General features: G+C 43.7%; 1 protein-coding gene across 3 annotated transcripts in view; it reads right to left on the reverse strand.

Moving 5' to 3' along the window:
- Positions 1-1,657: 1,657 nt before the first annotated feature.
- The window catches only part of LOC133557479 (protein AF-17-like), a 95,074-nt gene continuing 68,937 nt past the window's right edge, over positions 1,658-27,794 (reverse strand). For all 3 annotated transcript variants that reach the window (XM_061907970.1, XM_061907966.1, XM_061907957.1), the window contains 6 exons: positions 24,730-24,927; positions 16,368-16,444; positions 15,900-16,264; positions 15,700-15,790; positions 11,675-11,866; positions 1,658-10,181 (listed from right to left, as the gene is read on the reverse strand). In XM_061907970.1, coding sequence (XP_061763954.1) covers positions 10,146-10,181; positions 11,675-11,866; positions 15,700-15,790; positions 15,900-16,264; positions 16,368-16,444; positions 24,730-24,927 — 959 coding nt within the window. In that variant the 3' untranslated portion in view covers positions 1,658-10,145. The remainder of the gene's footprint in view (positions 10,182-11,674; positions 11,867-15,699; positions 15,791-15,899; positions 16,265-16,367; positions 16,445-24,729; positions 24,928-27,794) is intronic.

A 27,794-nucleotide genomic window follows, 5' to 3' on the forward strand; every position in this document is an offset into this window, starting at 1 on the left:
GGTCTTCATGCCGTTCCCACTCGTCAAGACCAAGTGTGCTGAATACAGATTGTCTGCAGGCTCGTTGCTGCTTGGGCGTGCTGCGCTCAGCCGTAGTGCGCTGCCAGTGGAGGTGCTGGCAGCTCCAATAGCCGAGAAAACGTGGGTTCGACTCCGCGCCGTGACAAGTAGATGGGATCTTTGATCCAAGACACAACTTACATTTGACAAAAATGTTCTTTTCTTTGTGCTCGACAAAAGAAAAGTAGTGAGAATATCTCCATGTTAAGAAACTCGGCGTTGGCTGCACCACGATGTCTTGTTAGTAAATACTGATACGACCCCCCCCCACACACACAAAGCGCGCCTCTTCTCTTCCTTGTGACACAGAAGGACGACACTGCAGCGTTTCAATAAAACACACTCAGATCTTTTCAGTTTCTAGCCGATACTATATAAAAAATAACGTAAAATAAAACACAGTAATGCATCATGTAGTATCGGTAGCTGAGTTACTGAATAGAAAAAATAACGGGTTAGACTACTCGTTACCGCCGAAAATAACGGCGTTAGTCCCAACACTGGATATATCCGATTGTAAGTGGGGTTTTTTCGCCGTTCATGTTATTTTTTCCCTGTATTTGTTGCACTTTTGTTGCGTTTCGCTTGATTGTAAAATATGTCGATTAAGAGGGGGTGTGACGTCCATATGTTGTCAATATTCAGTGTTTTATCGTTCATAGTTAATTTTATAAATCCCAAATTCTTAATTTGTATGTACATTCTGGGTGTCTTTCATGTTTTTAGCAAACAGACATTATTGTGAGGTTTTGTATTAGTGTTCCTAAAATTAGTAATGGCGGCCCCGGAGACATTTTTCTCTCTAAATTTGGCCCCCCGAGGCAAAATAATTGCCCAGGCTTGATCTATTCTATTCTAACATTACTTACATAAATCAGTTGCTGTCATGTCTTTGTGATTGATCATGTTTTGTTTGGTGGTGTTCTGTTGGTTTTTGGACTCTTTGTGCACTATTGTTTTGTCACCATGAAAAACCATTAGTTTCACCTGTCATGTGTTCGGACTCACGCACCTGTCACTAATCATGTCCGTATTATTTAAGCCATAGTTGCCAGGTAGTCTACCTGGCGACATCACCTTTGATATACTCTTTATACCCCTGACATTATCCATGCTCGTTTGTTCACGTCATAGTAAGTGTTTTTGTTTTTATGTCCACAGTTTTTTAGTTCAAGTTTCATGCCCTAAGTTGTTTTTGCCTCCGCCTTGTGCGCGCCTTTTGTTTCGTACTTTTTGAGCGATTGTTTAAATCATGTTATTACCTTCACGTCGTGTTCAGTCAAGTCGATTTGCACCCCGGGAGAACCCACAGCGAGCTGCGAAATCCTCGCAGTAAGCTACTCCAAAGTCCAAGTCTTGACAGTTGCTCTATGAGGTTAAAGAGAAATCAGAGCTCTTGCATAGTTTGTGTGATCACAGCACTTTCCCGTCGCCTTTGTTCATCATCATTATTAATATTATTATGATTAGTTTTTTAATCTTTCCTGTTCGAACACATTTGTCCCTGTGGGCCACCGTACGTTATTGCCCCCAAAAACGGCACGTTTCCCCTTTCACTTCAAAATCATTTAAGAAACACGAGACAAAGTAAAACAAATCAGTAAAATACATTTATTGACAAAAAACCTGTATTCATCCATCCATTTAACTTTACACACAAAAATATCAAAATACTTTACAGGGATTTAATCTGAATATGCTCAAATTCCTCGTTGATCAATTCTCTCAAGCAAATACACTGTACAATGACAACCTCCTTCCATTTAAGTGCTCGTTTCATTCATTTTTTTTCTCTCCTCGGGGTAACGATGCATTTTTAATCATGCAGAGCAATAACTTCGTATTCATCACCTCACTGCGTTTTGTGCAATTATGATTTCCAAAGAGTGACGTGCGATCCGTCATACCTCGTTGTGAGACAGGTGCTCTAATGTTGGAACACTTAAGAAACATACTACGACATTCAGAACATCTTGGTTACGGCATTGGAACAAAAATGTACAACTCATAATGGTTTACGACGTGGGCCCGCCGTGCCCCAGTGCAACATGGGAAAGAAAAATACGTCCTTTGCCTCACTTCCTTCATGCGCACATTGTCTGATGTCACAATTCCATAAACACACACACTTCACAATTGTAGACTTTGTGTTTGTTTTGACCACACTTGACACAATTCTCCTTCAGTCACTGCTACATCAGAGACTGACAGCTTCGACTAAACAACACATACTATTGGAGCAAAACAGTTGTCAAATGCGTATCTGTGTGTGTGTGTGTCTGTGTGTAATCAGAGCCGTGTGCCCGTGTTCTGGTGTGTGTGTCAGTGTGTAATCACATCCACGTGACCGTCTTCCAGTTTGTGTATCTGCGCTTACATTTGTGTGTCCGTGTTGTAGTTTGTGTGTCTGTGTTTACATTTGTGTCTGTGTGTAATCAGATCCGCATGTACGTCTTCTAGTTTGTGTGTCTGTTTACATATGTGTGTCTGTGTGTAATCAGATTCGCAAGTCCGTCTTCTAATTTGTGTGTCTGTTTACATTTGTGTGTCTGTGTGTAATCAGATCCGCAAGTCCGTCTTCTAGATTGTGTGTCTAGTTTACATTTGTGTGTCTGTGTGTAATCAGATCCGCAAGTCCGTCTTCCAGTTTGTGTGTCTGTTTACATTTGTGTGTCTGTGTGTAATCAGATCCACGTGCCTGTTTTTGTAGTTTGTGTGTCTGTGTTTACATTTGTGTGTCTGTCTGTAATAAGATCCGCATATCCGTGTTCTAGTTTGTGTGTATGTGTGCAATAACATCCGCGTCTCCATGTTCTAGATTGTGTGTCCATGTTTACATTTGTGTGTCTGTGTTTACATTTGTGTGTGTTTGTGTTTACATTTGTGTGTCTGTGTTTACATTTGTGTGTCTGTGTTTACATTTGTGTGTGTTTCTGTTTACATTTGTGTGTCTGTGTGTAATAGCATCCGCGTCTCCATGTTCTAGTTTGTGTGTCCATGTTTACATTTGTGTGTCTGTGTTTACATGCATGTGTCTGTGTGTAATCAGATCCGCCTGTCCGTGTTGTAGTTTGTGTATCTGTCTGTAAAAACATCCGCGTGTTTATGGTCTAGTTTGTGTGTCTTTGTTTACATTTGCGTGTCTGTGTGTAATCAGATCTGCGTGTCCATGTTGTAGTTTGTGTGTCTGTGTTTACATTTTTGTGTCTGTTTGTTAAAAATCCGGATGCCTGTGTTCTAGTTTGTGTGTCTGTGCTTACATTTGTGTGTCTGTCTGTAATAAGATCCGGATGTCCATGTTCTAGTTTGTGTTTACATTTGTGTGTCTGTGTGAAATAAATCTCCGTGTCTGTGTTGTAGTTCGTGTGTCTGTGTTGTAGTTTGTGTGTCTGTGTGAAATACATCTGTGTGTCTGTGTCCTAGTTTTTGTGTCTGTGCATACATTTGTGTGTCTGTGTGTAATAAGATCCGCTTGCCTGTGTTGTAGTTTGTGTGTCTGTCCGTAATAAGATCCGCGTGTCCATGTTCTACTTTGTGTGACTGTGTTTACATTTGTGTGTTTGTGTGTAATCAGAGCCGTGTGTCCGGGTTTTAGTTGGTGTGTCTGTGTTTACATTTGTGTCTGTGTGTAATAAGATCCGCGAGTCCGTCTTGTAGTTTGTGTGTCTTTTTACATTTGTGTGTCTCTATGTAATCAGATTCGCGTGTCCGTGTTCTAGTTTGTGTGTCTGTGTTTACACATGTGTGTTATCAGATCAGCGTGTCCATTTTGTAGTTTGTGTGTCTGTGTTTACATTTTTGTGACTCTTTGTAATACATCTGCGTGCCTGTGTACTAGTTTGTGTGTCTGTTTACATTTGTGTGTCTGTGTGTAATCAGATCCACGTGTCCATGTTATAGTTTGTGTGTCGGTGTTTACATTTTTGTGTCGTGTGTAATACATTGCGTGCCTGTGTTCTATTTTTTGTGTCTGTGCTTACATTTGTGTGTCAGTGTGTAATCAGATCCGCGTGTCTATGTTGTAGTTTGTGTGTCTGTGTTTACATTTTTGTGTCTGTTTGTAATAAATCCGCATGCCTGTTTTAGTTTTTGTGTCTGTGCTTACATTTGTGTGTGTGTGTGTAATACGATCCACATGTCCATGTTCCAGTTTGTGTGTCTGTGTGTAATCAGATCCGCATGTCCGTGTTCTATTTTGTGTGTCTGCGTGTACAATTGTGTGTAATCAGATCTGTGTCCGTTCGTGTGTCTGTGTGTAATAAAATCTGCTTTTCCGTGTTTGTGTGTCTATATTTACATTTATTTGTCTGTGTGTAATCAGATCTGTGTGTCTGTGTTTACATTTGTGTCTGTGTGTAAAAAGATCCGCGTGTCCATGTTCTAGTTTGTGTGTCTGTGTTTACATTTGTGTTTCTGTGTGTAATCAGATCCGTGTGTTCGTGTTCTAATTTGTGTGTCTGTGTTTGGATTTGTGTGTGCTTAAAACAATCTGTGTGTCCATGTTTGCCTGTACTCACCACTAGTAGGTGCTGAGCACCTGGCAATGTCAGGCAGGCTTCCATGTTTAAATGGTGGGTGATACTGGTAGTCGATAATCAGACTGATACTTTTGACTTGAAATGTCAAAATCTTTGACTCACTTGTCACTACTGTAGGGCACAAATAACAACAATATAACAAAAATATGAATGTAGGTGTGTACAACAAAGTTTTTGGTTCGTGAAAGCTTTCATCTGTTTCTGAAAATATAATAAAGTCACATTCTACCCCTTTTTCACCATGTAGACCACTATAGTTCAGGTCCAGTTTCAAGACAACTTTACTTAAAAGCTCTCAAATCTGGACTAAATTAACACACCGGTCACCGAGGGGGACAAGTGGTAGAAAATGGATGGATGGACGGACAGTAAAGATGGAAAAAAGCCCCACAGAATTCATAAAATCTATCTTTGAAATTCATGTTTTTTTTGTTAATACAGATAGCTTGCTCTGGGATGCATTTTCAGCAGCATAAAACGTGAATAGCAAAAGTCACTGTATGAAAAGGAACATGTGATTGATCATACATCCATCCATCTCCAGCAGAGACCTCCAGACTTCCCGCTCCAGAGCAACATTAGCAACTTCTTCCTGAGGGATCACAAAGCGTTCCCAGGCCAGAGAGGAGATGTAATCCCCCCATCTGGACCTTGGCCTGCCGCGGGGTCTCCTCTCAATGGGACGTGCAACGAGGTCCTCCCAAGAGAGACGCTCGTGAGGCATCTGCACGAGATGCCCGAACCACCTAAGCTGGTTCCTTTCCAAGCGAAGGAGCAGCGGCTCTACTCCGAGTCTCTCTCGGGTGACTGAACTTCTCACCCTATCTCTAGGGAGATGCCAGCCACCCTTCTGAGGAAACTCTGATGGCCGCTCGTGTCTTCGATCTTATTCTTTCGGTCATGACCCACACTTCATGACCATAGGTGGGAGTAGGAATGTAGATAACTCGGTAGCCCTCTGGCTCAGCTCTCGTTTCGTCACAACAGTGTGGCAGAGAGACTGCAATACTGCCCCAGCTGCTGCGATTCTCCGGTTGATTTCCTTCTCTATTTTTCCCTCACTTGTGAACAAAACTCCGAGATACTTAGACTACTCCACCTGGGACAGAGTCTTTCTACCTGGACTTTACAAACCATCTGTTTCCTGCTGAGAACCACGGCTTCAGATTTGGAGATGCTGATCCTCATTCGAGCAGCTGAACACTCTGCTGCGAACCGATTCAGTGAGAGCTGAAGGTCACTAACCGAAGATGCAGTGACGCAATCTTTAGCCACCCGAGATGTATACTCTCTCCGTCATGGTCACAACTCTGCCTAGAAATCCTGTCCATGAAAATCACAAACAGGATAGGTGACAGAGCGCAGCCCTGGCGTAGACCAACCCCCACAGGAAACGGATCCGACTTACATCCAAGCACCCAGACACAACTTTCGCTTTGGTTGTACAGAGATTGGATGGCCCTCAAAGTTCCCCTCACCCCGTACTTCCTCAGCACCTCCCACAAGATCTCCCGGGGGACCCGGTCATACGCCTTCTCCAAATCCACAAATGTAGACTGGATAGGCATACTCCCAGGCCTTCTCCAGCATTCCCGCAAGAGTAAAGAGCTGGTCAGTTGTTCCACGACTAGGACGGAATCCAGATTGCTTTTCTTGAATCTGAGGTTCGACTATCGGCCGGACCCTCCTTTCCAGTACCTTGCCGTAAACTTTCCCAGGGAGGCTGAGTAGTGTGATTGATCAGATTATTATAAAAATGAAAATATATATTTAAATCATTGTTTTTAGTTGTTGTTTGGCAATCTTGTTGTGACAAATTTGTTGTATGATCATGAAATTAGAAGTAAATAAATATCAGCCTGGTATTGCCTTTCAGTATCACCCACACACACACACACACACACACAAATCCAACATTTTTTTCCCCCCCACACAAACAAATCTTAACACTGACGAACAAAAAACAAAGAAGGAACTAATTGACGACAATGGCGGATACGCACAAAGCTCTTTGGGTAAATCTTTAACATATATGGAGAAATCTGCTGACATCACAAATGGTAAAAACGTCAAATGGGGAAAATTCCAAACGGAGGAAGTATGAAGGAAGGCAAGATTGTTATATAAATATCTCTGCCATGCATCCATGGTTTAATTTGGAATTTTCTAGATCCTTGGTCTACAAAAAGAGGTACCCTTTCAGGGGCTGATTAAAACCAATACAGCCGATGGGTTTTTCTGTATGTTGGTGTTTATGTTTTTATATACTGGAGTAGGGCTGGGGGATATATCGACTCGATATATCGCGGGTTTGTCTCTGTGCGATATAGAAAATGACTATATCGTGATATTCGAGTATACGTTCTCGCAGTTGCTGCAGGCATTACACGACAGGCCATTCCCGCTCTTTGTCTTCTCTCCTTCTCACAGAGATGTAAAACAAGTGCACTTTCTTACATACGTCCCATACGTATACAACAAAATGCCGAGGCAACAATTTCCACATCAACATCGTATGAAAAAAATAGTCAACACCAGAAGGAGATAACGTCCGCAGGAACCTACCACATAGCGAAGGACATACACTATTTAATTTCTTATTGTGAAGCTAATTTCTATTTGACAGTTATTGAAATATCTTGTGTGACATCATGCACAAAAGTGCAATTTATTTTTTTTAAACTATTGTAGGGGCGTTCTGTACAAAAAGTGCACTTTAAATTAGTGTTGTTTTGATATGTCATCTTAGTGACATCATGCACAAAAGTGCACTAATAGCTTGTTTTAAAATGCCTCTAACAATCTTGCACTTTCTGTTTTGAAATGACATGCACCTGGGGATAGGTTGATTGGCAACACTAAATTGGCCCTAGTGTGTGAATGTGAGTGTGAATGTTGTCTGTCTATCTGTGTTGGCCCTGCGATGAGGTGGCGACTTGTCCAGGGTGTACCCCGCCTTCCGCCCGATTGTAGCTGAGATAGGCGCCAGCGCCCCCCGCGACCCCGAAAGGGAATAAGCGGTAGAAAATGGATGGATGGATGGATGGATGTATGTTTGCGCCACTGCTTAATAACTGTTTAATAAATAGAGTTTTGGTCAATTGACTTGGATGTGATTTCCTTCTCCGCATGAAAGTTTAAAATGAGCATATGTTAATGCAATATGAAGAAGAATGTTTTAATGTAGACACATATAATCATCATACTGCTGTGATTATATGCATCAAGTGTTCATTCAAGGCTAAGGCAAAATATGGAGATATATATCATGTATCGCGATATGGCCTAAAAATATTGAGATATTAAAAAAGGCCATATCGCCCAGCCCTATACTGGAGTGGTAATTCATCCCTTTTTTACAGCTTGTCCCTCTCATGGTCGCGGGGGGTGCTGGAGCCTATCCCAGATGCACTCGGGCGGAAGGCGGAGTACACCCTGGACAAGTCGTCACCTCACCGCAGGGCCAACACAGACAACATTCACACATTCGGGCCAAATTCCTGTTGCACACACCGATCTACACACACACAGTTTTTTTTTTTTTTGCTCCAATAGTACTTCCGAATAGAACTCCAAATGTGGCGTGTAGGAGATTGTCTTCATAGTTGGAGAGGTGACAAAAAGACAAGATTGCTACACAACAAAATATTACATGTAAAAAAAATAAAAACAATTCCTCTGATGGTTAAAAGAATAACTTGTAAGCACGTGCGAGAAAAGACCTTTTCTGTTGTGTCTAACGCCGCTACTGCAACATTTTCTTTGACGCGGTCCTACCTTGCTCATTTCAGGGGCTTTCTAATGATATTGGATCCCATTTTTAATCACAATACTCCCTAAATATCATGTTGGATACAGGGAAAAACTAAAAGTCTGTTCTCTTAGCAGACAAACAAAATTGGACCTGTGTAAAATTCACAATAATTACCTGTAAAATATATATATTTTTATTAAGCAAACTATACTGTGCATTTTTGTGATTGCTTTATGCCTCACAATGAACGCAACCTGAGCATTCAGACTGCAGTTGCATCGGAATAATTTGATTTATATCCAGATACGAAAAATGCAATAAAATTTTACCAACGTGAAAAAGCTCAATTGGAAAAAAGCTGGACTTGAGCTGCATTGTGAACGAGGACTTAAGTTGAGTTTTTTTTTTTTTTTGAGAGCGTTGGCAGATTTGGTAGAATAGCCCTAAAAAAACCTACATGTAATTTGCCACAGTACAATCCCAGCCACTCGGTTTTAACCACCACTAATTGACAAAACCCAAAAACTCTTCACGGCATAAATAATTATTATTTTTTTCTGTCCGAGGCGGAATTTGGCAATGTTTCAAATTCTAATTCTCATATTTTCACTTCTTCGGTGACTTGGATGTCTTCTTGTGTCTCATTGGTTCATCCTTGAGAGCAGGATGATGGTCACTGGGCGCTGAGCACAAATAAATATCAACCCCCCCCACCCAAGTCCTTATCTAATATTTAAATCATGTCCTTGTGTCGCACATCTCAGAAGCACATGACAACGTTGCATTGAAACACAGAAAAATACCATAGAAAAGACGCTTTCTGTTATCACTATCAGGTTATTCACATATGATGACATCTATAAAATGTATAAAAGGGTCTAGGAAGAGTGCTGAGTGGGCAAATCCCCATGTACCCGGGATTACAAAAGATTAGCGAAGTAAAGATTAGGTTTTTTTCTGTGTATCTAACATCATTAAGGCATTATCTATCCAGTATTGCTAAAGGAACAGCTGACATGAAAACACAAAATACATAAAAATTGCTCTGCCTAATCAATCCTCTCGTAAATCAAAAAGCAGGTACTGAGCGTCCTATGTGTTAATGACTAGCTACCAACATGCAAAGTGCGCACTTCCAAATGTTGGTTTCGTCCTCTTTAATCTCCCTAGCAACTGGAAAAAAAAAACGCGTGCTTCTTCTATTCACCGATTCCATTTTTTCCCCCCTTTTTTTTTTAAATCCAGTAGTAAAAACGAGCTTTCACAAAATGGAAAGCACACATCACGATAGAAAACAAAAAAAATGTCTGGAAATGTTGAGGTAATATCTAGTTAACGTTTTCTGAAATGCCACATATCGAAATTATATAAATCGCACGTGTTTGGAGAAGAAATGTGGGCGGGGCAAACACAACGGGAAGACAACAAGTCCAGGAAGACAGAAGTTGCGACGAGCGGCCGGAATCTGCAACACCCGACATGTAAAAGTAAAAATGTATTCTTGAAGGTTTCCTTAAGAATCAGTGCTTGAGACTTCGAACGTAAAGTCTGGCTCGCTCCACACGAGCGTGTCTGTTGGTCAAATAAAATTTAGTGCAATTGAAAAAAGAGAGTTTTTCTCTGAAAGCTGCCAGTATCAAACAAAACATAGAAAATAAACTTAAACACGCAAAAAATCTCACCCTTTAAGTCCATCCTGTTGTACATTCATAAAAGAGGGCGGAGAAATGAAAGAAACATGACCTGACGTCTTCCTCAAGAAGCGATGCCTGATATGTGCTTCTGACAACCGATCACCCGTTCTTGTCTCCACTTTTTTCTCCCGCAGCCTAAAAACGACACGATTGATGTTATGTCATGTACAAACACCGTTTCCATATGAGTAGGGAAATTGTGTTAGATGTAAATATAAAAGAAATACAATGATTTGCAAATAATTTTCAACCCATATTCAGTTGAATATGCTACAAAGACAACATATTTGTTGTTCAAACTGATAAACATTTTTTTATAGCAAATAATCATTTACTTTAGCATTTGATGCCAGCAAAACGTGACAAAAAAGTTGGGAAAAGTGGCAATAAATACTGATAAAGTTAAGGAATGCTCATCAAACACTTATTTGGAACATCCCACAGGTGTGCAGGCTAAATGAGAACAGGTGGGTGCCATGATTGGGTATAAAAACAGCTTCCCAAAAAATGCTCAGTCTTTCACAAGAAAGGATGGGGCGAGGTACACCCCTTTGTCCACAACTGCGTGAGCAAATAGTCAAACAGTTTAAGAACAGCGTTTCTCAAAGTGCAATTTCAAGAAATTTAGGGATTTCAACATCTACGCTACATAATATCATCAAAAGGTTCAGAGAATCTGGAGAAATACCTCCACGTAAGCGGCATGGCCGGAAAACAACATTAAATGACCGTGACCTTCGATCCCTCAGACGGCACTGTATCAAAAACCGACATCAATCTCTAAAGGATATCACCACATGGGCTCAGGAACATTTCAGAAAACCACTGTCACTGAATACAGTTCGTCGCAACACATTTAAGTGCAAGTTAAAGCTGTACTATGCAAAGCCAAAGCCATTTATCAACAACATCCAGAAACACCACCGGCTTCTCTGGGCCCGAGATCATCTAAGATGGACTGGCACCATTAATGCTGAAAGGTACATACAGGTTTTGGAACAACATATGCTGCCATCTAAGCGCTGTCTTTTTCATGGATGCCCCTGCTTATTTTAGCAAGACAATGCCAAGCCACATTTAGCACGTGTTACAACAGCGTGGCTTTGTAAAAAAAAGAGTGCGGGTACTTTACTGGCCCGCCTGCAGTCCAGACCGGTCTGCCATCTAAAATGTGTGGCGCATTATGAAGCGTAAAATACGACAGCGGCGACCCCGGACTGTTGAACGACTGAAGCTCTACATAAAACAGGAATGGGAAAGAATTCCACTTTTAAAGTTTCAACAATTAGTTTCCTCAGTTCCGAAACTATTATTGAGTGTTGTCAAAAGAAAAGGTGATGTAATACAGTGGTGAACATGCCCTTTCCCAACTACTTTGGCACATGTTGCAGCCACTAAATTCTAATTCAATTATTATTTGAAAAAAAAAAAAATAAAGTGTATGAGTTTGAACATCAATTTACTTGTCTTTGTAGTGCATTCAATTGAATATGGGTTGAAAAGGATTTGCAAATCATTGTATTCTGTTTATATTTACATCCAACACAATTTCCCAACTCAAATGGAAACGGGGTTTGTATTTGACATTTTATGAATATGTGATGTAATGAGAGAATACGCTCACTCACAGGCTTGTGAAGCGCACCCTCCTGCAGACCGAAGAGGTTTCCCCCTTGGCTGCCCTGCAGGGGGGATGCGGCCACCGAGGACAGCAGGTTGGGCGAGCTCGGTGCAGACGTCAGGGCTCCTGCCAGCGTGAGGCGCTGCAGCTCCCTGTGCTTTTGTTGCTGCAGCATCTGGCAGACTACCGCCCGCTGCTCCTAGCGTGTGGAGAAAGATGGCCTGGTTAGGATGAGGGGTTCATGCTTGATATTGGTCATCCTTTAGTGCAGAGCTAGGCAAATATTTTGGCTTGGAGGGCCACATTGAGAGAATAAATGTATATGGGGGGGCAATGTGTATGTGTGAATAAATTATATATACACATTTAGCTGTAAAAATCTAATTATGTACCGCTATTATCAACACTGTAATTGTTCAAATGCAACAATACAGTACATATATGTAATGATAACTTGAAATACAAAAGAAAGCAGATCAATGGAGGGGAAGAAAGAGAAGCAGACTATATTAACCTTGTAGATTTTTATAGTAAAAATAGGGTGTTGTGAATGTTAATCAAGTGACGTCTTAGTGAAGATTGATGATTGCTAATTTTTTGGTCTATTTCTTTAATGCCTGGCTGGCGATCGACTGACACACCCTCTGCCATCGACCGGAATCTCAAGATCGACATAATGGGCACCCCTGCACTGTATTATCCACCATATTACATCATGGTAAGCCTACGTATTTGTATGTCAGACTTAGTTTGTCTTGGTTGAATTCCTATCTTACTGACAGGATGTAGTGCGTCTTCCATAACAATGTGACCTCGGACTATGTTAAGGTAACGTGTGGCGTTCCCCAGGGTTCGGCTCTTGGCCCTGCACTCTTCCATATCTACATGCTGCTGTTAGGCGACATCATTTGCAAATATGGTGTTAGCTTTCACTGTTATGCTGATGACACCCAACTCTACACGCCCCTAAAGCTGACCAACACACCAGATTGTAGTCAGCTGGAGGCGTGGCGTAATGAAATTAAACAATGGATGTCCGCTAACTTTTTGCAACTCAACGCTAAGAAAACGGAAATGCTGATTATCGGTCCTGCCAGACATCGACGCCTATTAAATAATACCACTTTAACATTTGACAACCAAACAATTACACAAGGCGACTTGGTAAAGAATTCGGGTATTATCTTCGACCCAACTCTCTTGTATTAGTCACACATCAAGAGTGTTACTAAAACGGCCTTCTTTCATCTCCGTAATATCGCTAAAATTTGTTCCATTTTTCTTCCACGAGCGACGCTGAGATCATTATTCATGCATTCCTTACGTCTGGTCTTGATTACTGTAACAAATTATTTTCTGGTGTCCCTATGTCTAGCATTAAAAGATTACAATTGGTACAAAATGCGGCTGCTAGACTTTTGACAAGAACAAGAAAGTTTGATCATATTACGCCTATACTGGCTCACCTGCACTGGCTTCCTGTGCACTTAAGATGTGACTTTAAGGTTTTACTACTTATGCATACAATATTACACGGTCTAGCTGCATCCTATCTTGCTGATTGTATTGTACCATATGTCCCGTCAAGAAATCTGCGTTCAAAGAACTCTGGCTTATTAGTGATTCCCAGAGCCCCAAAAAAGTGTGCAGGCTATAGAGCGTTTTCTATTTGGGCAAAGTACACTGGAATGCCCTCCCGGTAACAGTTAGAGATGCTACCTCAATAGAAGCATTTAAGCCCCAGGGCAGAGTAGCCAGAAATTGTACTTAAGTAAGAGTACTGTTACTTTAGAGATTTATTACTCAAGTAAAAGTAAGGAGTAGTCACCCAAATATTTACTTGAGTAAAACTAAAAAGTATGTTGTGAAAAAACTACTCAAGTACTGAGTAACTGATGAGTAACCTGATTACGGCAACAAATATTGCACAAAAACATAAAAATAGAAATGAGCAAATTCAGAGCCAGGAATATCTCTTAAGCAACTAAAACAATAATATATATTAAATAATAGTACATTAAAATAAAATAAAAAAAATGGCACATTGAGCCACAATAACTTAACAGCACCATAGGCTCAGTAGGCGTTCATTGATTTGATTGATTAAAACTTATATTAGTAGATTGTACAGTGCAGTACATACTGTATTCCGTACAATTGACCACAAAATGGTAACACCCCAATAAGTTTTTCAACGTTCATCAATTACTTAGTAAATGACCAAGTCGAGGTGATCTACCTCATATATACATATACATACACACACATATCATTTATACACACACATATCATACATACACACACAAATCATTTATACTCACACATATCATATATATATATACAGTATATATATATATATATATATATATATATATATATATATGTATGTATACATACATTTATATATACTGTACAGTATATAATTTATATTCATTTATTTTGCCGTTTTTGTTAACATGTTGAAGGTGTTTTAATGAATATACATGCATGTTTAACACATAGATTCCTATCTTTCATGAAGACAAGAATATAAGTTGGTGTATTACCTGATTCTGATGACTTGCATTGATTGGAATCAAACGTCCACGTTTTCAAATGGAGGAGAAAAAAAGTTCCTCTTTTCTGTCTAATACCACATGAAAGTCGTTGGTTTTTGGCATCTTATCTGTCCAGCTTCCATATTTGTTTTTATACACTTTACAAGAAATACATTGTAAATAGACCGTAGCCCACTCGCTTGTTTGCGCTGGCTTTCGGAGACTCTTATTTTGTTAACGCAGGCGCGATGGAGTGGCACTTTTATTGTGAAGACAGGAACTGTGCGATCAGTCTTTAGGCTTTTGACGGGAAGTACGGTTGAAATAAAAAGTGTCTTTTTTCCCTTACACTTTTGATTGATTGATTGAAACTGGTATTATTAGATTGCACAGTACAGTACATATTCCGTACAATTGACCACTAAATGGTAACACCCCAATAAGTTTGTCAACATGTTTAAGTCGGGTTTTACGTATCACGGTCATGTGACCGCCTGGCTCTGTGTGATTGGTCCAACGTCACCAGTGACTGCATGTGATTGGTGAAACGCAGGCATGTGTAGATTCTACTTTGAAGCTCTGTCATAACCAAAACAAACATTAATAGATCGATAAAAAAAGTAGCGATTAGCGAGCTTAATGTAGATAAATGGAACGGAGTAAAAGTAGCGTTTCTTCTCTATAAATATACTCAAGTAAAAGTAAAAGCATGTTGCATAAAAACTACTCGTAGAGGTACAATTTATCCCAAAAGTTACTCAAGTAAATGTAACGGAGTAAATGTAGCGCGTTACTACCCACCTCTGGTCCCATCTTAAAACTAATTTGTATAGTAGCCTTTAAATAGAGCTACTTTTAGATCAATTGATCTGCCGTTTCTTTTCTGCTCTGCCCCCCTCTCCTTCGTGGAGGGGGTGGGCACAGATTCGGTGACCACTGATGACGCGCTAGCTGTCTAAAGTTGGGACCCAGGGCTACTCATCTGTGCATCAGTTGGGGACGTCTCTGCGCTGCTGACCTGTCTTCACTCAAGATGATCTCCTACTGGCCCCACCATGGATTGGACTCTCACACTACTAACTAGATCGACTATGGACTGGACTATCACACTAATATGTTAGATCCACTATGGACTGGACTCTCACAATTTTATGTTAGATCCATTGCACAGGTCGCCCTGGGGGGGTTCCCACATCTGCGGTCCTCTCCAAGGTTTCTCATTGTCATCCCTTTGGGTTGAGTTTTTTCTTGCCCTGATGTGGGACCTGAGCCGAGGATTTCGTTGTGGCTTGTGCAGCCCTTTGAGACACTTGTGATTTAGGGCTATATAAGTAAACTTTGATTGATTGATTGATTGATTTATACTTTGCGAGAATTCTGGTTTACTGGCTTCAACATCTGTATGTTGTGGTACACAACAAACCCACAAAGCGTAACAAAAGTGTGTTTACCACAATCAGGCATGGGAAAACACGAAAGAGTAACGTGACATTACCGGAGTGAAGTTCTGTGACGTCAGGAAGTGTTGGAGCTGTTGCTGCTGCTCCACAAGTAGCTGCTTTTGCTGCTCGGACAGGAGAGAAGATCTGGAAGACAAACATCCATGGACATAAGAAACAAAACAGCCTGTGTCAACGTGTCAGTTTAAAAATAGTTTTTTGGTCGAGGTGATACAAATGAGTAAAAAATACGTACGGGCTCGCACTCTTGGGAAGCTGAAAGCTCTGTGCCGCGGACTGGGGGTGGAGTGGAGGCGGCTGGGGTCGTAGAGCAGGGAGTGTGCACTGGGAGGCGCTTTGGACAGCAGACTGGATCACCCCGTTTAAAAGGCTTAGCGCACCGGTCATACTCAGTTGAGGGCTTCCTACGAGAGACGCCAACAGCCCGCCCGCCAAAGGCTGAGTGGAGCTGCCAGCCTGGCTGATTGTCCCTAAACCGTCGCTCGAAGCTCGTCCGTTCAGCACGGGCTGACTTAAGGAGGCGGGGCTTTGTTGCGGAGGAGGGGTACTCTGGAAGGAGAGGGAGGAGCTACTGCGGGACGGACTACCAGAGTGCAGGTCCTGAGGAGACAATAAATATATACTTGAGTTTGTACGTTCGGCATCGGTCGCGCTCCTCGCTAAAACCGAAACCTTGTTCACCAACTAGACGACAAGTTCTCACCTCAGAGGAGGTAACGAAGGAAGTGTCGTTAAGGAAACAGGTCTTGGACAGGGCACTGTTACTGGTGATAAGGGGGTCTGAGAAAAGAGAGCGGAATACAGCAAACTTCAAGGCTCTGAGACCATCCCACAGTATTGAAAAAAGAATGGTCATGCAAAAGTGTTATGAAGTGCACCATGCAGAAGTAGGCTGGTGAAGAGCAGCGGGGTAATGAACATTATTTTGTTTGTGAAAGGGTTGTGAAAAGTATTATTACGTTATGTTGATACCAAGTCAAAGCAACACACGAAAAGGGCATTGATACCTGTAGATTAACTATGATCAAAGTATTGGACAGGACGTCGGAAATGTGTAAATACAGTTGTAATTTATATAAGCAAAAAATGGGAATACAAAACGGTACAAATCGATCCTTTTATCTTGTTATCTGTCATTCATTCATTCACCGGTAGGCTCGTGAAGCTCAATCTCATCAACCACAATGAACCTGCTTCTGGTCTTTCTTAACATCCGGTTTGCCGCAATCAATTTTGGAACATGCAGTATTTTAGTTAACCTTTTGTTAGGCTATTGAGTAGAAAACAACTAAATTCAGTGTCAGTGTTTCCCAAATAATCAATATCAAATACATGTATAAATCAAATCAATTCCCTTTGAACTCTTTTTAGTTATAAATAATAATATATTATTTTATCAGCAATTAAATCAAATATGCAAATTATGAATGAACATCACATGAACTATATAACCCATAAGTTACAATAATACCTGCTTTTTCCAGTGTTGTCAGTACAGAATACTGTACTGTGCACTTTTTCCTTCGCAAGCCGTTTTAATTCTTGGCGCGTGAGCACTGAGTCAGCGGCAAAGAAGAACGCCTACTGTCTTAAAGACTGATCCAGTGTTTCCATGTACCGTATTTTTTAAGGGTGTAACGGTACACAAAAATTTCAGGTTGGTATGTACCTCGGTTTAGAGGTCACAGTTCGGTTCATTTTCGGTACAGTAAGAAAACAACAAAATATAAATTTTTTGGTTATTTATGTTCCAAAGACATGCACCTGGGGATGGGTTGATTGGCAACACTAAATTGGCCCTAGTGTGTGGATGTGAGTGTGAATGTTGTCTGTCTATCTGTGTTGGCCCTGCGATGAGGTGGCGACTTGTCCAGGGTGTACCCCGCCTTCCGCCCGATTGTAGCTGAGATAGGCGCCAGTGCCCCCCGTGACCCCAAAAGGGAATAAGCGGTAGGAAATGGATGGATGTTATGGGTATGACTTCAGCGGTTTCTCCCTCTTGTGCGCGTCCTCACGAGCGCGCCGCGAACCACGCCCACAGGCGCTCCCTCTCGGCTGCGAGCGCGCTTCAGCGCGGCTGCAAACGCTCCACAATCAACCCACCTGACCGTGATGAGCGATCAGCCTTCATAACCCAGCAGAACCTGAGACCTGACGCTAGAACGTAGCTTCTCGTACGCTGTACAGTAAGCCCACACGTCTCCAGCATTCCTGCATGCATTTGCTCTCTCTCTCCCTGTGCTCCTTCCCTGTCGTGCTCATCGTCTTTTGTGTTGTGTCATTCTCCAGCTCCCCGTCGTCATTCCCCGTCGCCAAGTGTGTCTCGTCAACCTAGAAAACCCCTTGGATCTTCCCGTGCCTTCCTGGATATCAACATCACGCCCGTCTACTGACCACGACGCCGCGCTCCTCCCCTTGATCCTCCGCCTGTCCTCCGACGCTCGAGCCTGCCTTGCCCCTGATTAAATACCTCCGCCTGGATCAACACGCACCATTAACACCCTCCTATCTCCACGCTCAGATAAGTCACACACTTAGTACATTTCATCTCTTTTGGGTAATTACACACCGCACTCACATATCTTGTTTATTAAAGCACTGATCGCTCACGACGTCATCATCCTCCTGCCGTCTTCATCTTCCGCTGTCACGTCACAGTACGTTCTAGGCATGTCAGAACCAGACGGCAAGGACGCGTCACGCACCCCGCTCCCCTCCCGAGGCTCCCCTGTCTCAAGCGTCACAGCCATGCACACGGCACTCCAGCAGCACCAAGAGCGCTTTTGTGTCCTTGGAAATAAGCTTGATGCTGCTTTTGCTAGCCTGTTGGCTCGACTGGACTTGATCTCCCCGAGCTCTGCTGCTCCCCCGGAACTCGTACAAGTTGCCCCCACCGCGGCAGCCCCCGTCAACCTGCGAGCCGAAGATCGCTAGCCCCAAGGCTTACGAAGGGGATTTTGAGCTATGTCGTGGCTTCCTGGTCCAGTGTGACATGGTTTTTCGTCATCAGCCATCCCGCTACACTTCTGACGGGGCCAAGATCGCCTTCATTTTGTCCTTGTTGACTGGAAGGGCTCTCCAGTGGGCCACAGCAGCTGTGGACCGCAACCTGGATCTCAGCTTGAACTATACATCTTTTCGCGCTGAGTTTAGGGCCGTTTTCGACCACCCCTCCGATGGAGGAGACGCCGCCTCACGTCTTCACTCCCTTCAACAAGGCTCTCGTTCTGTGGCAGACTACACACTGGAGTTCCGCACCCTGGCCGCAGACAGTGGGTGGGACAACAAGGCCTTGTTGAGCGCCTACCGTCGGGGCTTCTCTGACGAAATCAAGGACGGATTGCTGCGGGACCGACCTTCCTCCTATCAAGACCTCATTCAGTTGGCACTTCTCATGGACCAAAGGCTCAAGGAACGGGCAGCAGAACGAAGACTTGCAGCCCGTGAGAAGACCAGACGGCCGGTGTGGGAGACCCGAGCCGTATCTTACTCCCCTACCATGGCAAAAGGTCAAGATGAAGGCGCCCCCTTGGTGGACCAGCCTGGGTTTTCCCCCGCACCAACCAGCGGGGTAGAACCCATGCAGTTGGGCAGGACACGACTGGCCACGGAGGAACGGGAGAGGAGGTTCCGTCAGCGCCTCTGCCTCTACTGCGGTTGTGCGGGTCACATGATCCGGACCTGCCCCACACGACCAAAAGACCAGGCTCACAGGTAAGGGGAGTACTTGTGAGCCACACCACCTTTGCCCAGAGCCGCAGTGACCCGGGCATCCTTTTCCCCGCAACGTTGTCCTGGAAGTCAAGAAAACTGAAGGTGGGAGCATATTTGGACTCTGGAGCAGATGAGAGTTTTATGGATCGTGATTTCGCCTGTCAAGCCGGGATTGAGCTTCTACCTTTGGAAGAGTCTCTACCAGCTCAGGCCTTGGACGGACATCCCCTGGGACCCATCACCCACCGTACAGTACTACTAACCCTCACCCTGTCCGGCAACCACACGGAACAGATTAGTTTGTTGATCCTCAACGCCCCGGTCGCTCCCCTTGTCCTCGGCCGTTCATGGCTTCGCCAGCACGACCCCCAGATTTCCTGGACCTCTGGGAGGATCCTAGCCTGGAGCACAGCATGCCATGCTAACTGTCTCTTAGCAGCAGCCCCCATCTCTGAGAACCCCAAGCTCAAGTCTTCCCCATCTGACCTGTCTGGGGTTCCCGTGGTCTACCATGACCTTGCCGCAGTTTTCAGTAAGTCACAGGCACTATCACTACCCCCACACAGACCATATGACTGTTCCATAGATCTCATACCCGACGCTGTACTTCCCACTAGCCGCCTGTATAACCTTTCCATACCTGAGAAGAAGGCCATGTCTGATTACATCTCGGAATCCCTCACTTCTGGCATCATCACCCCCTCCAAATCACCGGTTGCTGCTGGATTCTTCTTTGTCAGCAAGAAGGATGGGTCACTGCGCCCCTGCATCGACTACCGCAAACTCAACCTTATCACGATTAAGAACCGGTGCCCGCTACCACTCATGAGCTCCTCCTTCGAACCCCTTGCACCTGCTACCATTTTTACCAAGTTGGATCTCCGCAACGCATACCATCTAGTCCGGATTAGGAAGGGGGATGAATGGAAGACTGCCTTTAACACACACCTAGGCCACTTTGAGTACCAGGTCATGCCCTTCGGCCTGACCAACGCCCCAGCCGTCTTCCAGGCTCTTGTTAATGATGTGCTGAGAGATATGCAGGAAAAGTTTGTTGTGGTATATCTTGATGATATTTTGATTTTCTCCCAGAACCTGCAGGACCATCAACAGCACGTCCGCCTTGTCCTCCAGCGGCTCCTCGAAAATCGCCTTTTTGTCAAAGCAGAGAAGTGCGAGTTCCATTCCTCATCGGTAAACTTTTTGGGTCACATCATTGAGAGGGGTAACATTCGAGCTGACCCCAAGAAGGTAAAGGCAGTGATGGATTGGCCCCAACCCACCACTCGTACTGAGCTTAGACGATTCCTAGGCTTTGCTGGGTTTTATCGTCGTTTCATATTTGACTTTAGCAAGGTAGCCGCACCACTTCATGCACTAACTTCCACCAATGCGGCTTTTATTTGGAACAAGGAGGCAGTCAGCGCATTCTTGAGCCTCAAGAGAAGCTTCAGTTCCGCTCCCATCCTGGTACACCCTGACCCTGACAAGCCATTCACGGTGGAATTAGATGCATCCGATGCCGGGATTGGAGCAGTTTTGTCCCAAAGGGCTAACAGTAATAATGTGTTGCACCCTTGCGCATTTTTTTTCCAGACGCCTAACACCAGCCGAGAGGAACTATGATGCTGGTAACCGAGAACTGTTGGCCGTCCACGAAGCTTTGGGGGAATGGAGACACTGGCTGGAGGGGGCCAAACATCCGTTCCTGGTCCTGACGGATCACCGTAACCTCGTTCACATCCGCTCCGCAAGGAAACTTAACGACAGGCAAGCACGCTGGTCACAGTTTTTTGATCGGTTCAATTACACTCTCACTTACAGACCGGGGTCACGCAACGGCAAGGCCGACGCCCTTTCACGGATTTTCTCTGAGGAACCTACCAGTAGACCAACCGTGGAGACCATCCTTCCCCCGAACCGCATCTTTGGGATGGTAACTTGGGAAATCGAAGGCCTGGTGAAGACAGCCCTTCAGTCCGACCCTGGACCCGGAAACGGACCCCCAAATAGACTTTTTGTTCCACAACCCTTAAGGAGCAAGGTACTCGATTGGGCACATTCTAGTCTGTTTACATGTCATCCCGGAATTCACAGATCACTTGCTTTCATTCGACGCCGCTTCTGGTGGCCTTCCATGGAGGCGGACACTCGCAAATTTATCGCCGCCTGCTGCATTTGCACACGGAACAAGGCGGACCACAGCCCTCCTGCTGGACTATTACATCCTCTGCCCATCCCTAGTTGACCGTGGTCTCACATCACTCTGGACTTTATCACTGGACTTCCCCCCTCTAAAGGTAACACCACAATCCTCACCGTTATCGACAGATTTTCCAAGGCAGCCCATTTCATACCCTTACCCAAGCTTCCATCTTCGGCCGAGACTACAGAACTGCTGGTTCAGCATGTGGTAAGAATTCACGGGATTCCCACAGACATTGTGTCTGATCGTGGCCCCCAATTCATTTCCCGGGTCTGGCAAGCCTTCTGCAAGGGGATCGGCGCCACGGTCAGCCTGACTTCCGGCTACCACCCCCAGAGTAATGGACAAGCAGAAAGGGCCAACCAGGGGGTGGAGACCATGCTGCGTTGTATGGCTGCTCAACAGCCCAACTCCTGGTGCACGTACATTCCATGGGTGGTGTACTTGTTTAATTCCATGACCTGTGCAGCTACTGGCCTGTCCCCTTTCGAATGCTGGCAGGGTTTTCAACCTCCCTTCTTTCCCTCCCAGGAGATTGAAGTGGCAGTTCCTTCCACCCGAGCCCACCTGGGAAGATGCCGCAAGGTGTGGAAGTCTGCCCGCGCTGCCCTACTGAAAGCATCGGAGAAGATGTGTCGTAACGCCAACCGACGGCGCATCCCGGCTCCCAACTATCAACCCGGACAGCAGGTGCTGTTACGGGCCAAAGACCTCCACCTCCCAGTATCCTCTCAGAAGCTAGCACCACGTCATGTCGGACCTTATACGGTCAAATCCAGGGTTAACCCTGCGTCAGTTTGCCTGGACCTCCCTCGTTCCATGAGATCCCATCCGGTGTTTCACGTTTCTCAGGTAAAACCAGTAAGAAACAGTTTTCTGTCTCCCCCCCACCCCTGCTCCCCCTCCACCTAGGACCCTCGAGAATGGGGACCAGGTGTGGACCGTGAGGAGGATTCTCAAGGTTCGACGACAGGGAAGAGGATGGGTCTACCTCGTGGACTGGGAGGGTTATGGACCGGAGGATAGATCATGGGTCCCAGCTTCTTACATCGCTGACCCCTCCCTTATTGAAGACTTCTACCGAACTCACCCCGAGGCACCCGGAGGCTCGTCGGGGTTCTCGCATAGGGGGGCGGGTGCTGTTATGGGTATGAGTTCAGCGGTTTCACCCTCTTGTGCGCGTCCTCACGAGCGCGCCGCGAACCACGCCCACAGGCGCTCCCTCTTGGCTGCGAACGCGCTTCAGCGCGGCTGCAAACGCTCCGCAATCAACCCACCTGACCGTGATGAGCGATCAGCCTTCATAACCCAGCAGAACCTGAGACCTGACGCTAGAACGTAGCTTCTTGTACGCTGTACAGTAAGCCCACACGTCTCCAGCATTCCTGCATGCATTTGCTCTCTCTCTCCCTGTGCTCCTTCCCTGTCGTGCTCATCGTCTCTTGTGTTGTGTCATTCTCCAGCTCCCCGTCGTCATTCCCCGTCGCCAAGTGTGTCTCGTCAACCTAGAAAACCCCGTGGATCTTCCCGTGCCTTCCTGGATATCAACGTCACGCCCGTCTACTGACCACGACGCCGCGCTCCTCCCCTTGATCCTCCGCCAGTCCTCCGACGCTCGAGCCTGCCTTGCCCCTGATTGGATACCTCCGCCTGGATCAACACGCACCATCAACACCCTCCTATCTCCACGCTCAGATAAGTCACACACTTAGTACATTTCATCTCTTTTGGGTAATTACACACCGCACTCACATATCTTGTTTATTAAAGCACTGATCGCTCACGACGTCATCATCCTCCTGCCGTCTTCTTCTTCCGCTGTCACGTCACAATTTATGTATTTACCAAATTTGTAAAATCCTTCACCAAAAATATTTTTCTAAGTGGAATTTCTGATGTGAAGTAATAGGAGCCTTGGATAGGTCACTAATTCATAATAACATTGATTTTGATTCAATATTAAGTTTTGAGCAATGACAGTTTAGAAGAAAAAAAAACAACAGCTTTGTTTTATTAGTCAACATTGCAACTTTTTCTAAATTACATTTAGCCTTTAAGCTTTTTTATTTCACGTTTGTTGTGTTTTTGTTTATTTTGATAGTATTTTTAGAATGTGCCGTGGGCCTTTAAAACATGGCCTCTGGGGCACACTTTTGACACGCCTGCTATAGATAATAAAAAATAAATAAGTAATGATAAGTGTGACTAGTAGATGGCAGTCAAACATAAGATATATGTGTAGACTGCACTATGATGGCAATATTACTCAAGTAAACAACGCCTACATTTTATATGTTCCATTGAAAACATAGAACATTAAACACAGCGCTCAAAGATCTATCAAAATGTTTTAGTATGACTTTGGTAAGCTATGAAGTCGCACCGCTTGATGTGCTCATCGTTATGGTGTGTGTATTAGGTAAGACATATTATCTGGCGTTTTGTTTCGCAATATCATGAAAAAGCAACTTTTTTTACCTTCTGGTACCCGCTGATCTGTATTTGGGATCTGCATAAATCTTGAAATATCGTGCCTTTTTTAGTCGATAAGTTTCTATTTTTTCCTTTTATCTTCTTGTTATGGGACATTTATCCTCCGCTGTTGCCATTTCTAATATAAAGTTCTTACTTATGTCTATCACTAAACTCACCATCAAAGCGTAGTGAGTTTACATTACTCACCCAAGGAACTTTAGTTATTAGAGACTTCCAGTCAGACGATTTTTCATGAGACACATGCTCCGTTATTGATTTAAGTGAAGTCTGAATGTCATTAAAACAGTTGGCTCCATCTTTTGACACTTCTTCCAGTCCCGTCCTTGCACGCTACACCGCTACAACAAAGATGACGGGGAGAAAACGCTGCTGAAGGTGAGCCACGTAAATAAGACCGCCCACAAAACGGCCCATCTTGAAGCGACTGTCAGAAAGCTACTTGAAGATGATCTGTAAAACATAATCTATGCAACATTTTGACCAAAGAACCACCATTACTTGTTTTGTATTTTCAATTAAAAAATATATATATGCGCCCTATAGTCTGGTGCAGCTTATATATGAAAAAAGATAAATAATTATCCGGCAAATGGCACATTTTTGTGGAATAGTTTATGTCAATTAAGGTAGTACACATGAAGAATCTGACCTGGACTGGAGGACAGGAAGTTGACCTGGGAAGCGGCGTGCAAAGAGGCTTGGACAGAAAGACCATGAGGGAAAGGTACGGCCAACTCTGTGTTGAGCAGCTGCATCCGCTCCCGCTTGGCTGTCAGGCTGAGAATCTGGTCTTGGAGGCGCTGATTCTCTTGTTGCAGCGAATGAAGTGACTGCAGCATCTCGACAACTTGTGGAGAGAAGAGACCAACACTTTTTATATCACTTATAAACTCCAACTTTGCTGCCATTGTTTGACACAACGATAAAACAAACCACCTCTGGAGGCTAGTTAGTAGGGATAGAAACTGATACAATGTTTATGATTCCGATTGCATTTTCAATTCAGTTCACTTCTTTATAAATTCTCTTATCGATTTGAATAAAAGGATCGCAAACAAGGCGATTTGCATCAACTGTGTTTAGTTTAGAAAAAACAAGAGTATACCAACACAAGAGTGAGGCCATAACAGACCCGCAGACTCAATGGGATGCCCCCCCCCAAAAAAATTTAGTCTCAGCAGTCAATTTGAAAAATCCCTCCTTTTTGGGACCACCCTAATTTTGATAGATTTCACGACCAGGGGTGCAAATGACACATTCTCTATTAGATGCAATGGTTTCCCGTATGGGCTTCACGGTGGAAGAGGGGTTAGTGCGTCTGCCTCACAATACGAAGGTGGGGGGCGGGGGCGGGGGGGCTGGAGGGATATATATTTTATTTTTCCTATGTCATGAAAAAGAGAGGTTTTTGTCATGAAAAAGAGAGTTTTTTTTGGGTTGGTGCACTAATTGTAAGTGTATCTTGTGTTTTTTATGTTGATTTAATAAAAAAAAAATAAAAAATAATATAAAAATAAAAATTAACTTTTAAATTAAAAAAAAACAAAAATTAATAAAAAATTCTTCTGCGTCCCGGTACCAATCGAGCTGGTGGTTAGGTGCCACTGCTTTAAGACATGGCTAGCTCGTTAGCGGCAAACATCTATCCACAGTCAGCAGTGTTTTAGCTTCTTCTACATCACTAATCCTCGCCTGTATGGCGACAAATAAAGTACGTTTCTTACAACTTTCATCCCTACAGGACGAGGAATAGCTAAACATGCTTCACTATACACCGTAGGAGGATTCAATAGCTCACCGGCGTCACCGCTAACAAAAGCTAGCGTACCTGAATGTAAACAAATGCCATGGGTGGATTGATACCTGACCTGCACTGTAATGATACCAACTACAAGAGTGTATCTAGTCGATACTACTATGATTACATGAATATTTTTTATCGTCACAAAATCTTTTTCTCTTTTTTAAAAATTAATAATATGTTTATAAACTCAGAAAATATGTCCCTGGACACACAGACTTTGAATATGACCAATGTCTGATCCTGTAACTACTTGGTATCGGATCGATACCTACATTTGTGGTATCATCCAAAACTAATATAAAGTATCCAAACAACAGAAAAATCATTGATTATTACATTTGAACAGACGAATAAATAGAACATTTTGAAACGGAAAATAAGCAGAAATTAACAGTAAATGAACAAGTGGTTTAATAATTAATTTTTACCGCTTGTCCCTCCTAATTTTGACAAAATAATAGAATGAGAAATGACACAATATGTTGCTGCATATGTCAGCAGACAAATTAGGAGCCTTTGTTTGCTTATTTACTTCTAAAAGACAAGTTGTCTAGTATGTTCACTATTTAATTTAAGGACAAAATTGTTCTTTGATTGCAATAAGAAACATATGTTTAATGTACCGTAAGTTTTTTGTTAAAATACCGGTTGTGGAGGGGGGCATGGTCTGCGGGCCTGCCGCGAAGCAGGGTGTGTAAAGACCAGCATCGAAGCCAGTGCCAGGTGAGTGGATTGCCCAGCTGGGATGGGTTATCTAATCACCTGTCGCTCTTATTAGCAGCAGCCAGACCGAAACACGTGGTTGGAGTTGGAGTGGGAGCAGAGAGGGACACAATAAGACACGAGAACGAAAGCAGGCACACGGCTGACTGAAAAGTCCTACGCATTGTATATATGCAATAAAAGCCTTGCTCACACCTGTATCCCCGGGCTCAGGAGAGGATCTTTGTGGTCAGAAAAACCCACAGGAGGGACACCTCCACACCTGTGATGCCTATAATGGCATTTTTTGTGGTTGCCTTTATTTAGAAAAGTATGGAAATACATCTTGGTACCGATACTTGCACCAAAAAATAGATATCGGGACAACCCTAGTGTTAACATGTTTCTCCATATACTGGGTTAACGCATGCGCAGTGTTTATGGGCGCGATACGGAGTTAACGCATGCGCAGTGTTGATTGGCGGGAAGGAAAAAAGTGTTTCCGGTTTTTCCTCTGTGCTGCAGTTGATTAAAAGTTGTGAACCAGAATAGACGTCGTGTTTATTCACCATATTTAACATTGATAGCAGAGGATGGTTGAGGATGGCTGCAAACTATAAAATACCGCCGAGGTTTGACGAGTCCAAGCCATACGAGTGCTGGAAAAATGAAGTTAACATTTGGATGCGCGTTACAGAACTCAATAAGAAAAAGCAAGCACTGGCTGTGGCTTTGGGACTTGAAGGGAGAGCCAGAGAAATCGCAATGGAGATATCTGCGGAGGAGTTGGACAATGACAACGGTATGACGACATTATTTGCAAAACTGGATGACGTTTTCCTGAAAGAGGAAAAGGATCGTGCATATGAAGCGTACACGTACTTCGACCGCATCACCAAAAATATTTCCGTTTCAATGGTGGACTATATTATTGACTTTGAACAGCGCTACAACCGGATGAAAATGTACAATATGACACTCCCTGATGCGGTGTTAGCCTTCAAACTTCTTGACACAGCCTGCCTCGATGGGAAAGACAGGCAGCTAGCACTTACGGCTAACACGGAGCTAAGCTTCTCGTCAATGAAGTCCACTCTCAAACGGATATTCGGAGGTAAAACAACGGGCAAGTCAAGCGAGATACAACTGAACCAGGACGCAGCTTTCCTCACAGAACAGCCACAATGGAGAGGAAGACCAAACACACC

The sequence above is a fragment of the Nerophis ophidion genome, linkage group LG01, assembly GCF_033978795.1.
Source record: "Nerophis ophidion isolate RoL-2023_Sa linkage group LG01, RoL_Noph_v1.0, whole genome shotgun sequence".
In the NCBI taxonomy this organism is placed as follows: domain Eukaryota; kingdom Metazoa; phylum Chordata; class Actinopteri; order Syngnathiformes; family Syngnathidae; genus Nerophis; species Nerophis ophidion.